This window comes from Typha angustifolia, chromosome 15 (genome assembly GCF_048772165.1).
Source record: "Typha angustifolia cultivar Huaian chromosome 15, ASM4877216v1, whole genome shotgun sequence".
NCBI lineage: Eukaryota > Viridiplantae > Streptophyta > Magnoliopsida > Poales > Typhaceae > Typha > Typha angustifolia.
The window spans coordinates 10,794,333-10,811,299 of record NC_133253.1 but is presented as its reverse complement, the minus strand read 5'-3'; the positions used below and the strand labels follow the sequence as shown (position 1 = coordinate 10,811,299).

General features: G+C 32.0%; 2 protein-coding genes across 2 annotated transcripts; one reads left to right on the top strand and one right to left on the bottom strand.

Annotated features, from left to right (window-relative positions):
- The first annotated feature begins 1,250 nt into the window (after positions 1-1,250).
- LOC140779489 (G-type lectin S-receptor-like serine/threonine-protein kinase At1g34300) lies at positions 1,251-3,234 on the top strand. The gene is made up of 2 exons (XM_073124566.1): positions 1,251-1,446; positions 1,562-3,234. Exons 1-2 carry the CDS (start codon positions 1,392-1,394, stop codon positions 2,767-2,769), a joined length of 1,263 nt encoding a protein of 420 aa, XP_072980667.1. The 5' UTR covers positions 1,251-1,391; the 3' UTR covers positions 2,770-3,234.
- Positions 2,979-8,355, bottom strand: LOC140779490 (uncharacterized). The gene is made up of 4 exons (XM_073124567.1): positions 7,873-8,355; positions 7,671-7,768; positions 3,320-3,390; positions 2,979-3,234 (listed from the first exon to the last, which is right to left on the bottom strand). Exons 1-3 carry the CDS (start codon positions 8,168-8,170, stop codon positions 3,331-3,333), a joined length of 456 nt encoding a protein of 151 aa, XP_072980668.1. The 5' UTR covers positions 8,171-8,355; the 3' UTR covers positions 2,979-3,234; positions 3,320-3,330.
- Between the last annotated feature and the right edge of the window lie 8,612 nt (positions 8,356-16,967).

Here is a 16,967-nt window from a genome sequence, read left to right as displayed (position 1 = left end):
TGGTGAGAAATAGTACAATTGTGGTGAAGATGTATATTGCTAAGAATAGAAGGCGGCAAGGGAGAAAATGATTTACTAGATGATAGGAAATAGCTAGGAAGAGAGACAAAGGGATTAAGAAAGATAAACTTATTCCATTTGAAAGCATTACATTCCTAAGCATTGCTAAAAAAACAAAAGCCCCATTTATAGAGAATTAAACAGAGTCATAAAGCAAATAATAAACTTTGCTAAACCAATCTCCTTATATTTATCAAATTAATTCTCCATTTTGCTGTAGATAAAGTCTGAATCTAAAGTAACTTTGAATATGAAAATTTTAGATCATGACGTTACATAAGCTAATTAAATAAATTCTAATCTACTAGGACTCTGACTAATTTATATAAGCTAATAAAATTAATAGACTCAATCTATTAAGTCCAATATCTTCTTGTAATCTACTAAAACTTTGACTAAATTACATAAGCTAATAAGAATAATAGACTCAATCTATTGAACCCAATGTCTTCCGAAATGATTCAATTAGGTTCAAATCACATCAAAAATTATAAATGAGTTTAGGCTATTTTGGTAATTTATGAGTTTTATTTATTTTGTTAGCTAAATCAATAAGCTTGTTTACTTATTAGAAGTATAATTATTATGAGGCATTTTTTGACACTATCATAAACCATTTCATTTTGCTTCAAAGTTTAGGAGGGACATAATAACAAAAAAAGAAAAATGTTTAGAGAGTACCCATGAAAATTAGGTATAGTTCAGTGGGTGTAAATATAATTAACCCTTAAAAATATAATTAGTCAGGTTGATTTTTTGGGGGGTTAAGAAAAACTATGCATATGATTCCGGGAGGATTTGAGAGTGGCATCATATATTTTTTTAGTATTTCACTACCTAAAGAATCGGAGACTTTTATCAAATTAGAAAAGCCAACTCCAAATAGCACTTTATGTGCATACATCCAATATGGCATCAACAAACGTTAAAACTAGCTAACAAATTCAAGTAAATAAGTTTCAAGCTCACCAATTGGTACATAATTTGTAACTGGGCCTAGTTTGATCAAAAACTCTGTACTCCTGTGGAAGATTCAAAGAGATAAGAACAAAGAAAAAATTGAATAGATAAAACCTCAATCCCTATTTTTCAAAATCATACTGCGTCTATTTTGAGTCAAAAAGGACTATATTTGCCCAGACGTAATAAGTAAATAGACACCTTGGACCATTCAGCAAAGAGAGAAAAGCAAAACGTTTTCACACTTCTATTACAGTGCACATTTATGAGCAACAGCCATAAGAATGGTCATTAGAAGCAATGGCGAGAGTTCTACCTTGAGGCTCTTTGCATTCTAACTGAGCAAATTCATACAGGAACCCAACTAATCCATGGCATCATCAAACTCGGATTCCGTTTCAGGGGGCGATGTTGCAATTGCTATTGGTAAGCAGACTCTTCTTATCCATGATGCAGAAAGTTCTCTATACATATTTTTCAGTTCATCAAACTATATACTTCTATCAATTCTTTTCTTTTTTTTTGTTTTTTTTTTTCGCAGTATCAGTAATCACGATCGGCGCAATGATAATTGCAGTAACATATTTCATATATAAGTGTGTCAAGCAGTTCAGATCAAAGCGAAACAATGCATCTATAAACACAAATATCAACAACTCCACTGCCATCAATGATGTGTCCACTTTGATCACAGAATCATGGGATACTGAAGCAGGAACTGTGAATAGGTTCATTGAAGACATCTTGAAAGAGAAGCCGATGAGATTTACTCCACAGAATCTAAAAGATTTTACATCAAACTATGCAGAGAAGCTGGGATCAGGCGGTTTTGGTGTCGTCTACAAAGGGAAGTTCCCTAGTGGAGTTCAGGTTGCAGTGAAAATCCTAAATGGGACTCTGGATAAGAGGGCTGAGGAGCAGTTCATGGCAGAGGTTGGCACCGTTGGTAGAACAAATCATATTAACCTGGTCAGGCTTTATGGATTCTGCTTCGAATCAACCATGAAAGCGCTCGTGTATGAGTACATGGTGAATGGATCGCTTGACCGATATTTGTTCAACACAAACTACGAGATCAAATTCGAAAAGTTGTATGAGATTGCAGTAGGAACAGCAAAGGGGATCAGATACTTGCATGAGGAATGTGAGCACAAGATTGTGCACTATGACATAAAGCCAGGCAATGTTTTACTCACTCCAAACTTCTCGGCCAAAGTTGCAGACTTTGGACTTGCAAAGCTTTGTGATAGGGCGAACTCACAGCTCACAATCACAGGAGCCAGGGGGACTCCAGGCTATGCTGCACCAGAGATGTGGATGCCAATGCCAGTGACTGACAAATGTGATGTGTATAGCTTTGGGATGCTCTTGTTCGAGATCCTAGGGAGGAGGAGGAACCTGGAGTTGGATAAGCAACCTGCGAGCCAAGAATGGTATCCAAGATGGGTATGGCAAAAGATGGAACAAGGGTTAATTGGGCCAATTCTATTGCAATCTGGGATTGCTGAGATTGATAGGGAGAAGGCAGAGAGGATGTGCAAGGTTGCATTGTGGTGCGTTCAGTACCAGGCAGAAGGAAGGCCTCCAATTAGCAGTGTGGTGAGGATGTTGGAAGGGGATGAGGAGATTATTTCGCCCATAGATCCATTTGCATACTTGGCCTCTTTCAGTCCAGCATCTTACTCCAGTAGTAGCACAGGGGATTCATCTTCGCAAGCGCTTATTAGTGGTAGTAAATTAGCTGCGTAATTTGAAATTTTTTGTATTATTTTATGCTAATGAGTGTAATTTTTTCTTCTTAGCCTTTGGTTGCTTAAATATCTGAAAAAAAATTTAGTACAATACTAGTTACTTCAGTTTCATTGATAAGAAATTCTGCTAAAATTGACATCGGAAACAGGCAGAGCTGAACAAATTTCTCTATACAGCTTATTACCATCGAGTAAAGAGAGCTCGGATTTTGAAATTGCAATTGCATTAGATTTAGCTGAACAGCAACTAACAGATTCTAGAGAGACAATGCTTAACGGATGATATACGACCACCTAAATTAACAACCACTCTCTGCTATTGGCAGTGAGGCAGGAAAGATATGGTAACACCAAAATGGACATGTGAGAGATCTCCTTTCACTGCCTCCGAGATCATAGCAATGATGCTACAATCATATGAAGTTGCTTATCATTGGAATTACACTTCAATGGCCAAAACATACTGCATGAGAAAGAAACATATAAATGATTCACATATTGCCGAAGGAAAAGGAAGGAAATAAAGAGGGCAAATGAATTTTCCATACCATCAACATATTTAGACAACTTGCCCTTTGCTGACTTCCTTGGTTTTGCTACATTTAGTACCATCCTTGCCCTGGAAGAAAATTACAAAGGGGAGAAAAGATAAGGAAACTCTATTTGCATAATTAGAAAAATGAATAGATATTCAAGTCTTCCTGTGTTTATCAATTAGCAGTGGCATTGAGGATTTTCCTTTTTATGAGGAAAAGACACATAACAAACCCTTCGAGTTGTGGAAACAAGAAAAGCCTTTTATATACGAACAAGTACACTTGCAATATAATTTATCATAAGGTAATGGAAAATAAAATATTGACAGTAAAAGTTTAAACTTGAATGAGTATCAGATCTGCAAAGCATGTGCATAACCATTAAGCATCACATGCAGGTAAGGGCAGAGACAGATTTTACTACACGAAAAAGGCACCAAGTATTTTACAAGAGAATGTCTTCTATGTCTGATCCTATATGTTTTGGAACATTGTACCACATTGTGGCGGTAAATAATGAGTAGCCAACTGCAAAACATTTCTTATGTCTCCTGATGACACCAATAGTTTAACAAGATGAGCCAAGAAAAGAATGCTTGTACCTTCAAGAAGAATATTACTAAATTTTAAAGCTGAGAGAAACCCTCCAAATACTAAAGGCAAATTACAAAGGGAGTTAAAGTGAATCAGCTAATGAATATCCAAAAATGCACACTACAAGGTACAAGCACCAATCGCACATACCTATATGGATCCACAAAAGCCAAGCTGTAAATGAATAGTTCTAGAATATTTTAACATACGTAGCACTCAACCTTCCCAAATTTTGAAGTGCCATAAGTCATTTATGTATGTCGTCTCTGATATTCATACTCCAATTTTAACAACATTAGCAGAAAGAAAATTTCATAATTCTGATGATTTACTTTACTGAACATCATAATATACCATTTCATGAAAACAAGTATTTGGGATTCAACAAATATAGTTAGCATTTGGCTACTCCAAAGACCAAAATAACCAGGATAAGCTTCGTAGACCAAATAATCGAATATCACCATGGAATCTATTATTCAAATCTCCAAATAGTTGAAATTTTAAACACAACAATATAATTAATGTTAGCTTGCGAAAAGGAATGAATACCTTTAGCTCTTACTATGGCTCATACTTAACAGACTTGCAATACTTGTAAACATTGATTTGAGCTTAGGTTCTATTTGATTCTTCAGATAGTTTACACCTCAGAGAAGAAGACAACTTTGTGCATTAATAGACCAGCTTTCTCCTCCACATAGGCTCCTCTTATTCTAGAATAAATTCTGATGGGCAGATCCTCAACTCAAGGAAATAAAACACTAACCATTCAGCTACTAGCCAATTGACCTACTAGATTTTAAGACGAGCCCCACTTTACTCTCCTAGATATTAAAAGTTGACATTGAAGTTCACACTGTTGGCTTGTTGCCCACTCACTGTCCTAGTTATTATAGAAGTAACATTAAACTGATTTTCTGTCATATTTGTCCATTTTTCTCAATATGGTCTTGTTGCAAGCTTGGTTTGCCTTTAGCATTTTCATACTTCACCTTGTACCAAAAACCAACTTGTTTTAACCTGGTGACTGATGTATCATTTCTACCCATTACTTCTCCCTTTTATCTGTGATACTTCTGCTGATGTGATATACTTTTGAGTTTTGAGCTTTACTTATTATATTTCGTCATCATTATTTATTGTTTTTTGTAGCATATTCTCCTAACTTATTTCAACATTTCTATGTTTTATAGGTAGTAATATTTATGCTTTCATGTATCAAATGAAATAGCATTTGCTCCAATGGCAGTAAAAATAGAGATTGAAGATCTACATAAGACCATGATAAAAGGCTTGTCTTGACGTGAGGCAGCAAAGAAAATCTTTAGAGATTTCTACTCTGGTCACTGTTCAGGACTGTATATCTTCAGCATAAGATGTACCTTAAAATTTCTTTAATATAGCAGAAAAGAAGAAGGTTAGTACCTTCAAGAACATAGTTACTGAATGAGTGTGACTAATTATTTGATCAATTTTATGAGATCATATCCCATCTAAATAGCAAAGTTCTCTAATATAAGCCCACGGACCATTCTTCCAAAATTCAAACTTAGAATAAAGCGTATAGTAATCAGCTTATGGTTTACAACATAATTTATTAAGATAAACCTTTTATTCTTAAGTTTCAAGCATTTTCTTGAAAAAACCATTTGGCCTCTTCTGGCCACTGCAAAACTATGTAAGATATAGGGAGAAACTTTTTACTGGTAAGAACTGGCACCATACACTAGAGGAAGGGATATAAACTTCAACCATAATGGGTCTTAGGTTAGGACCTTTTAGTTCACCTTTCTTATACAGCTGAAAATAAATAAGTAATGCAGCTTGAATTGCACAAGAAAATTACCTCAGTTGCTAACAATTATCAAATTTTCTACTGCTTGTGATTTGTGACTATAGCCTACTTTCTCATATGGGCATTGTTATTTCTCATGAAGAGTACTCCTTAAATTATGAGAATTAAGAAATTTCTGTTTCTGTAAAATGTGACAATATTACCTAATTTACCCCATTCCCTCTAAGGCAACCTAGATGAAGTCTTGGAACTATCCAAGAACATTGATGGAACAGAATAACATACTATGCAACTATCCAAATGAATGGAGAACAAGACACCACAAGCAATCAGAGATGGTGATATCCGCGATAGACTAATCAATCATGTGATGTTCTTTTCCAATGCAATGTCCTTTCAAGCAAAAAATTATAAAGCATGTTGGGGAAAAAACCTACACGGCAGGACGAGAATGATAAAACCGAAAAGGAAGATAGTTAAACTCATGAAACAAAGAAAAAAGGTGGAAACGGATCCATATGGACAATCACATATAGGATCCATAAAGCCAATCTCAAATTCTTCTGATTGAAAATTTAAGTGTTCCAGGAAAATAAACATCCAAATTATTTCAATATAGAATTGTGTTATCTAGTAAACTATCTATTGACAAAAGAAGAGCGGGATGGGGATGATGAGAATGATACACTATAGCATGAGTTACCTCAATAGTCAATATTATGACCTTATAATCATATCTGTGTGCGAGAGTCTCATTAAAGATCAGTGAGCATACATTACGAACAATACATGAGAATCATGAGATTACCCTTTTTTTGTAAAGTTCACCTATCACTACAAGATTTACTTAATTCTTCACAAAATCATCATCTGAGCACTTAGATCTCCTTTTGTTCTTTCATTACAAAAACAAGTTCCAAGTTTCAAGATTCACCCTATTCACAAATATTTACACCCAACATTGCAAAGAACTGCAAATTCTCATCACTCATTGAAGTGGAAATTTTTGTATCTCCTACCCAATACTTCCTTGGGACAATATATCATGGCAAACATGATGACATGTAACACATGTTATACAAATATAGATGGACAAAAGAACCATTGCAGGAAATTCACTGACCACATTTTCCCTAAGAAAAAGAAAATGAAAAGGTAGAAGTCCAATTTCCATAATATCAATGACCATAAATCTTATATAAAATCATGTCATGGAACCTAAGAATAATGTTCTGCACCTTCAACAAGACAATTATGCCCCAAATCCTACCCCATTGACCAAAAAAATTTTTTTTTAATTAAACAGCACAGGGAAGAAAGATCATGCAGCACTATAAAAGTCTTATGGTATCTTACAGATGCAAATGGTGCAGGGCTTTTAACAGTAAGAGTGTAAGAAACACAGTAAAGACCAATCACCCAAACTAGCTGACAGATCTAGAAGAAACGCACGCGATGTAAAGCAAAAGGTAAAACAGTTTGATAACATTATCAGCATCTCCACGTCACTATAAACTGTGGCTTGTAAGAGATCACAAGTTGCACTAAATTTATGACAAATCATTACAAAATGTTCTCATGGTAAGCAGTAGGTCGCTACAAATTTTCAACAAAAGGTCTGGCCAAAATCAATTCAGCCACCCTTTTGTGTGTGAAAAGATAACAAGTGATGGCTCACATGTGACTTCCAAAGAAAGGTACAGATCCAATCAATTGATCTAAGAAAGCAATCCTTAAAGGTTAAAAAAACAATCTCGCAAGAAAAAAGAGAACTACGCTTTCTCCTTTCCAATCCAAATTATCATAATTTCCACTCATAAACCAGAGTCAAATTAGCAAGACAAAAGGAGGAGGATCGATTTAACGGGAAAATACTCTACTAAAAAGTGCAACTAAATTCAGATTTTGAAGCACAAAAGATCCATTGAGGATAAAATCCCACAAATTATCAACAAAAGAAAAAGGATTCACCTTTCCATTGTTCTCGTAGTAATCATCCAACGCCCACTGATACTTCGACTGGTTCAACCCAAACCAGTCCGCCAAGTACTCATCCAAGCTCGAATGCACTGCCAACCAATACCACCAAAAACCTCAAAACCTATACGAAAGAAACCCTAACAACTCATCACACCAACCATCCAACTCCAACCACCAAACACCAAGAAGTTACCATCTTGGACTTTTGCAACGGCGTCCCAGAAGAACCCAAAAACGGAATCCGACGACCTCGCCGCCGGCTTCTCGAACTGCTGCGGCGGAACCTGAACCGGCGGGGGCGGCGCCACCGCCGGCGCCGGAGGCGCCTTCTCCGTTAAAGGAGACGCCTTTGTTGGGCTAGGTCTTGCTATCTTCGACCTCGGGGACTCTGACAGCCTCGGTGTCGGCGGCGGCGTGATGAAGACGGTCAACCTCCCGGCTTTTCCGATCACCGGCGGCGGCGTGGCCTCCCGCGACAGCGATGAGGCCATTAACGGCGAAAAAGAGAGAAGGAATTAGGTATAGGCTTAGGCTTAGGGCTTTGGAAGAGATGAGGGAGGTTATGAGGAAGCTCGAGACACCATTGTAGTGGGAAAGGAAGGATAGTTTTAAAACAGCATCCAATGCGGTTTCCTTTTTTTTTATTTACCTTTCGATCTGAAGACCTTTGTCTTGGTTTTCCTTCAGATTCCGGTTTTCCTTCTGATGGGGGTGAGGATATCATTCCACTGGTTTGCCCCTGGTTTTGTACTTATTAGCAAGAATGACACTGTTGCCACGTTGTTGGCGTTCGGATTGGTCATAAATTTGGAAAGGTAGCTTGAGCTTTTCTTTACCAAACTGAGGCCGTTCGGGTGCGACCGAGGTAAAGAAAAATTAGAATGGAAATAAAATAGGGATATTATTTCAGAATTAAAAATAAATAGTTAATTAGAAATAGGTTTATTTTAATAATTTTTGGCTAAATGATAATTTGACTTAATTCGTCATAGTTTACATAATATAAATATAGTCACAAATGGATATTTCATATAAAAATCTATTTTATTATAAATATATTCCAATATATTATTAAGTATATGATAGTTATATTATATCATTAAATTTAAATCTAACAGTAATATATAACTATAAATAGTACATAGATAAACTGCGGACAAATTAATTTTTTTATTTTTTGAAATAAATAGATGACATATTTTAAAAAAATTATTCTAACCAAAAGTATAAAAATATCTAAAATAATAAAATTTATTCTATTTTCTTATTTTGTTTGCCATGAAACTATGAACTTATGTTTTCAAAAAAAATGTTGAACTTATTATCACCAAAGTATCGATGAGTTAAACATTTTACTTATCAAATATAATATTAAATTTAGGGATGCTTCATCGTTAACTATCCATTTATTTAGCTTAAATTAAACTTCTAAATTTATTAGTAATTTTAGATCAGATTTATGAGGTGAGCTATCTAGATAAATATCTAGAATAAGACTCGTATTAAGTTGGTAAAATAAGCGAGGTAATTTTGTGGTGAAAAATGTCGGGCAGCGACAAGGGTAGAACAGGAAAAATAGATTTTCGTAACGTATCATGGATTGTTTGAGCGGCGGTTTCCGTTCTGACACGAGTTTGAACTGCGTAAATGCCGTTTAATGCAACTCAGAGGAGGATAAGATCATTTCGTCCTTTTTCAAGTAAAGTTTGCATATAACGGCCTGTTGTTTAATAAAATTATAATTTACTGTCTATATTTTTACTATTTATAATTTTTTTTAACTATTTATAAATTGAGTATTATAATTTAATAAATATGTGAAAAATATATTCTAATAAAAACATTTTATTAATTAGAATATTTTATTTTCATATATGAATGAAAGTTCAGGTGGTTGACAGTTGGGAGAACAGGTACTTTCCCAGAATACAATATTCTATAAATTTTCTTAATGGCAATTATATATATATATATATATATATAAAGTAGCAGAATCAAATGCTATTCGCCGACTAGAGACTTTACTTGAGGAACAAGTCAAAGTACTACAATAAATGAGCAAAAGTTCCTCAAACTCAAAACTCAAGAGTGTAGTACTGAGAAATTTTCACCCTATAATTTAGTTTTCATGTCACATCTAGGATTAACTAATCTCTAACAATATTCCATTAGGCTGCTAATTTTGCTTGTTTGAAATAGTCGAAGTGGAAGTAACGCGTGATATAAACTTATATGCAAAAGAAAGGACCGGATTATAAATAACTCAAAAGATAAGTGTTAATAAATAAAATATCTAAATTCTAGGGTGATTATATTCTGGTGAAATTACTAAAGTACGACATGCACTCAATCGTCAAAGTTGCACATCAATGAAGAGATGCCCCCACAAACATATATAGCTTTTGTAGTCATCTTTGCCATCAATGAATGTGTTATCTATTCAAAAACTTTTTTGAAGATCGTCACCGACAAAGAAAAGAAAAGCTAGTTGTCACTAGGATAATACTAAATTATTTCTTCAGATTCGATTCCCAGGGTAGTGTATTTGCGAATTTGGTCTCTCTCTAAAAAGATTAATAAAGGCTATTAATTAAATTATTACTTCTCTCTCTCTCTCTCTCTCTCTAAAGAAAAATTATCATAATGTCAGTGTTGATAAGGAGCCCAAAAAAAGCTGTCTCACTGCAAATTGAAGCCTTTGGCAAAAAGAAAAAAAAAATAAATGAGAGAAATTTGCAAAACTAAGTGGATGGCAATTTCTTTTTTTTATTGTTTATGAGCTAGAAATTTAAATATGGGCCGAATAAAGAGCTAACTAATCACACTGTCGAGTCATCAAACGACCTCTTTAATCACAAGAAGATACATACCAGCTCTATTAGAGTTAGTCTTATACAAATGGAGAGAAAATAGTCTCTATTTTAGTAAATTTTTTAGAACTAGATTTTCAAAAAAAGAATTCCAACACTTGAGTAAATATCAAGACAGTTAAAATATCTAGATAAGAATAATAGTAGTAAGTGTATTAACAGAGTCAGGTATAAAGAAGTTGTTAATTAGTTTAATTGTATAGCTGGCACCATCTTGTTGGCTGGGTTAGTTTGAATTTGTTATTACAGCTGGTTAGTTTGAGTTTGTTGCTACAGTTAGCTATATATTAGCTTTCTTTTCTTCTAAATGGACGTAATTTTGAGATACAAGTTCTTAGACTTCTCCATCTTCTTTCGTTTAATATGGTATTAGAGCACTAGAGTTCTTGTCTTCGCGCTCTTCTTTTCTTTTTTCAATCTTAATCTTCAATCTTCATTTTCTTCTTGTGATGGCTACTGAATCTTCAACAGCTTTGTTTTCATCTTCAATGAGCCTTTTCATCATTGATGATGCTTCTAGTCCATACTTTCTGCATCACATAGACAGCCCTAGACTCATTTTAGTTTCTTAAGCTTTAACTTGTGAGAATTATACTTCTTGGAGCTGAACTATGTTAATTGCTCTTTCCGTCAAAAAGAAGAACTTATAGGAGAATGAGTTAAGAGATTGTAATGAAAATCTCTTAAATAGGTTGGTGGCCGTGGCACACGAGAAGACTTTCGAATGATAAGATCAATAACCAAAGGATCTGGTATATGCTTATTAACAAGAGTTTATGAGGTATGTTCAATGCCATTAGAAAAAGTAGGATCAATGTCATGAGAAATATGATCAGAATGAGATGGAATGTCAAAAGGAGACTATTAAAAAGAGTATGAGAAGGAATGGAATCAGGAAAGAAAATGATAATGCTAAATCAGAAAATGAATCAACTATATCCTAAATAGAAGAAATAATATGAAAAGTAAAAAAATGTTCATGAAAAATGACATCTCTGGAACTAAAGAAAGACTTAGAGGTGATATCATATAACCTAACCTTTGATACCTAGTGGATAGCCAATAAAAGCACATGTGGAGTAGCTCTAGGTGCAGGCAAGGTAGAAGCAAAAGATAGACTTCCAAAATCCCTGAGAGAGCTATTATAACAACCTAGAATTTTAAAACATAAATAAATAAAATATAAATAAATATTTAGATAATAAGGATTTTCTTTAGATTAAATTAAATTAAACTTTTTAGGTATATGTTTAAGATATTAGAATTCTTATTCTAATAGGACTCTTATTATATTCTTTTTAATTATAAAAAGGGAGGCTAGAATGAAATTCTAGAGGAGATTCTGGAGGAATTGTAAGAGGAATGCTATAGTACCGTGAGAAAAAAAAAGAGGAGATTATTCTTGAGAAAAATTAGAGATTAGAGAGAAAAAAAAGGAACAGAGAGAAGAGAGCTTATATCGCACTAAAGAGAAGAAAAGAAAAAGTCAATAATAGAGCGCACTGAAATTCGTGTAGATTACAATTAGATGTAAAAATCAAATTATTTGAGCGATCAATGCAAGTTCTCACTCATATTTTCTTAAATTTATATTATATAAAAATAGAATTGATTTTGGAAATATCTCAATATTTATTCTTATCTAGTTTAATTTTATGAGATAATAAATTTTATAATATAATGATGTCAATTATGTGGAAAATTAAAAAATTCATTGTTTTAAGAATTTTCAATAATGGATTAGAGTTGTTAAGACTATTTATATTTTATAGGAAATTAAGATTTATTATTTTCGCAAATAAATAAGGATTTTATTGTCTATATTTCTAGATTTCTAAAAAATATTTAATTTTAATTTCTATTGCAGAAGATAAGATATAAAACTAAGAATATTTCAATTTAAATGAATATGAATTTCGGAATTTTGAAAATAATTAATATTTATTTTTATTGCAAGAAAATAGGATATAGATTAGAAGTATTTCAATTTAAATGAATTTTGGATTTCTGAAAATTTATTTATTATTATATTTTATTTTCAGAAAATAAAGTAGGAAACTTTTATTCTAGTATATTTTATTTTCTATAAATAAAATATAAGAGATCTTTATTTTTGAGAACATGATCAATAATAAAATATTATTTTTGAGATGTGAAATTTTGCATGATCAAATATCATATTATTACTTATTCGTGTTTTCTGACTTATTAAGAATGATTTATATTATATATATATTAAAAGTAATAATAGTATCTATTTGAAGAATTGAGAATTTTAATGATGGAGGAATTTGATACTTAAGATTTAGAATGAATCAGTTGAGTACTAATAAAAGTGAGATGTGAACCCAATTTGTTTTTAAGAAGGTAAGTCCAGAGGAATATAAAGTTGCGATGTGCTACCAAGTGACTATGGTGGGATTAGGGAAGATATTCCTGGATTTTTGTCCTACTGACTCTAATCTTCTTCAACGACTAGTGAAAAAGTTAGTAAAATACTATAGAGTAACTATTGTGACCTAGATGGTGACTAGGTAGTGTGATATGGCCATGGGTCAAAATACCTATTAATGAGACAATATAACATTTTACCGGTTTTGACGGTTTTTATGATAGTACACTTTTGGCACAGATTGACTACTTTATATTGACTTATTCAAATTAATATATTATAAATAATTTATGATTTGATTTCCATGATAGTACATTTTTAGTAGAGATTGATTCGTTTTATGTTGATTTATTCAGATTGTGTTAATATGAATGATTTCTAGTTTGATTTCCATGATAATACACTTCAGCAGAGATTTATTCGTTTTATATTAATTTATTTAAAATGGTATGAATAACTTATGATTTTAATTTAGTACATATGGAAATTGAAATTCAATATAAGAGACAAAAAAATTATCTATGTTTCAAGACAGTTTATATATATATATTATATTATTATGATTCCTTTTCTGCTACTATATGTATTTCATGTTGATATTTATCATTAGATACACTATTAGTAGAGTGGGTTACTTGCTGGGCATTTAGCTCATGAGGACTTATTATTTAGTGAGGACTCAAAACCGAGTACTATTTTTGCTATGTCAATCTATTTTAGGATTTGATTATTATTTGAGCTTTTATGTTGATAGGGTCTACGGTACTAAAAGATAGGCTCTAATACCAATGATAGGTCATGGAACGGTTCCTTCAATATATGAATTTATTGTAGGAAGCAGTCCGCGCAACCAAGGTAAAATATTCACTAAATATTTTTCTATAGTTAGAAAATTACGAAACCAAATGGAATCGATTTGTAACTTCCTGATCTATGTTTTTTGTATTTACGCCCTTTGCAGATTCGAACTGCAATAGGGACAAAATTATGATTTAGTACGGGTGATGGTGACAAGTGGAGTGGTTGCTAGGGTAATGGATGGTAATGAAGATGAAGGTGGATGGTCAATGTTGTTAAGAATAACGACGAAGGGGAAGAAATAGTTGAGATCCCAAAGAAGAGGGAGGACTCGATAGACGAGGGAGATTAGAAGTTAGGAGAGACCTTGCTAACGGTAGAGGTGATAAGTTGGTGAAGAGAGAGGAGAGAGAATAGGGTAAAGAGAATAGAGAGAAGATATGAGGCAAAAAATCAATAATCCAATAGCATAATGAGTTTGGTTGCCATCCACATCTTTATAGAGGCTAGCCAACAAGCTAAAATACAATTATTAACCCTAATTCTAGAAGATTCCCGTCGATCGCGTTCAAACACACAAAAGATATTCTTTATATGTGTGAATGTGATGCAGGCGTTTGAACACGCATTTCACGTTTCTTTGTATTTACGAACCTGATGTAGCCATTCACAAAGGCGTTTGAATGCGCCCCCAACCACGTTCGAACGCGACCTACAGAAAATTTGTTTTAATAAAAGTAAATAACTAATGTAATAAGAAAAGACCATAATTAAATGTATCACGTGTTTTCTTCAAGTTTTATCATAGAGATTTGTGGCCATCATATTCTTGGGTCGGGGCATGACAGAATTATATCAGAGCCTAGATTTTTGATCTACCTAGTAGATTCATTATGGAGATTTTATACTCAGAGTCCTTTAGATTAACTAGTCAATATTTTCTAATAAAATTATTTAAGTCAGATAATTCGATAAATATACTATGTGATTATCAGAGTAGCTAGCGGAAGCATGGAAAATAGATTTATTTATGATGTTGTGAGAAGATAGTTGAAATGCTTATGATGATGATGACATGGATACATGATTTATTATAATTTAGTAGCTTTAATTTAGATATATTATGGAGATAAATACTAATTGGATGACTATTTGAGATTTGATTTTTGATGTTTGAAAATAATTGGAATTATTTTTGGATTATTACTTCATCAATTCATCTAATGGAATTATATTTGAGGATTTGAATCTTATATTTTTGGATTGAACAAATAAATGAGATTTGACAATAATAGTTCAGAGATACTTGAACTTATGTTTGGATTATTCTATTTAGTAATTTTATCTGATTTAATAGTGATTGATACATTGGGATTATAGAAAAAGAAAATTATTAAAATTGGTAAGAATGATACTTGAATGAGTATATTATATAGATGAAATTTCTAATATTAATATTGTATCATGATTTTGAGATTGAGTATTGATTTGAAAATTTGTAGTAATATGAATGTGCAAATAGAAGTGATTATATTTAACTTTTTAATTTAGTATGGTTTTGGCAATTTTTATGTAGACTTGATCGATAAGAATATTATGAGAAATTAGATAATAGCATAACTCAATATCCTTAAGATACTTTATAGAGTGTGCAAGTTTTTTAGATGATCAAAATTTTATTTTGAAAAGATGAACTATATTGGTTATACAATATCAATGATTTGGAGGCGAAAGATGAAAATTATTGATTGTATAATATTAATGATTTGGAAGAAGCACAAGTGAGATTTTTCGGCTATATTGATTACTTGATAAAGTATAATATTACTCATTTGAAAGTTGATGTGAATTTTGGTAAGAACAATATAATCAGTAAATTTTTTTATGATAGATGAGTCAATAGATATTTGATTTGTAAATATATTTTTCGAATGAGAAAAAAATATATTCTAGCTGAATTACGATTAGCTTAGTTTGTAGATGACTTATACTTGAATATTAGGTTTTCTTATTGTTGAGGAGATGATATGAGGATTTATGTTTAGATATCAATCATGATATATGGAAAGAGATAGTATTGATATTATTATTAGTGAATCTAAAATTTCCTATTCTCTATATACCATTGATAAATTATATAGGTGATCAATTTATGATTCGAATGTTGAGTATTATTCGAGAAATCTCTAGAGGAACTTAATCAACAAGTTATATATTTGATGATAGTATCTTTTGAAATTATTGGATTATGATTATAATAATTTAAATTTCATGAAATCGTATAAAAGATCTATGTTAATTGGTTGATCAGCTTTTGACCTTTGTATTGATAACAAAATTTTTTGAGCTAGCAATAGAAAAAAAAAAGAGATTCTGACTTATGAAAGAAATTTTAAATTATAAGTTTCATTGGAAGATAAAGATAAAAGCACTTCATCTAGATATTTAGTTAAATAAAAGTAACGAGTTATATGAAGATTATTTGATATGTTCAAAAATTTGGTAGAAATTTGATATATTCATTAGAATGATTTAACTAAGTCAACTCAAACATCAATACAATAGAAATTAATTGATCGTGATTATCTATTAAAGTTATGAAGTTTCGAGGACAAAACTTTTTTAAGAAGGGTAGAATGTAACAACCCAAAATTTTAAAACATAAATAATAAGATATAAATAGACATTTAGATAATGAGGAACTTTATTTTATCTCTTATATTTTAGGATTTAGAATAAATTAAATTAAATTTTTAGGTATATCTTTAAGATATTAGAATCCTTATTATAGAACTCTTATTATATTTTTTTTAACCATAAAAAGGAGCCTAAAAGAAAACCCTAGAGGAAATTCTAAGGGAGTAGTTAGAAGTTGTACTGTGGTGCTACAGTACCGGGAGAAAAAAGAGAGATTATTCTGGGGAAAGATTAGAGATTAGAGAGAAAAGAGAAGAAAAAAAAAGAAGTCAATAATGGAGTGCATTAGAATTCATACAGATTACGATTAAGATGCCAAAATCAAATTATTTTGGATTGAGCGATCAAGGCAAGTTCCCACTCATATTTTCTTAAATTTCTATTATATAAAAATAGAATTGATTTAGAGGTATCTCTTTATATTTATTGTTATCCAGTTTAATTTTATGAGATAATAAATTTTACAATATAATGATGTTAATTACGTGGAAAGTTAAGAAATTCGTTGTTTTAAGAATATTTAATTAAAAA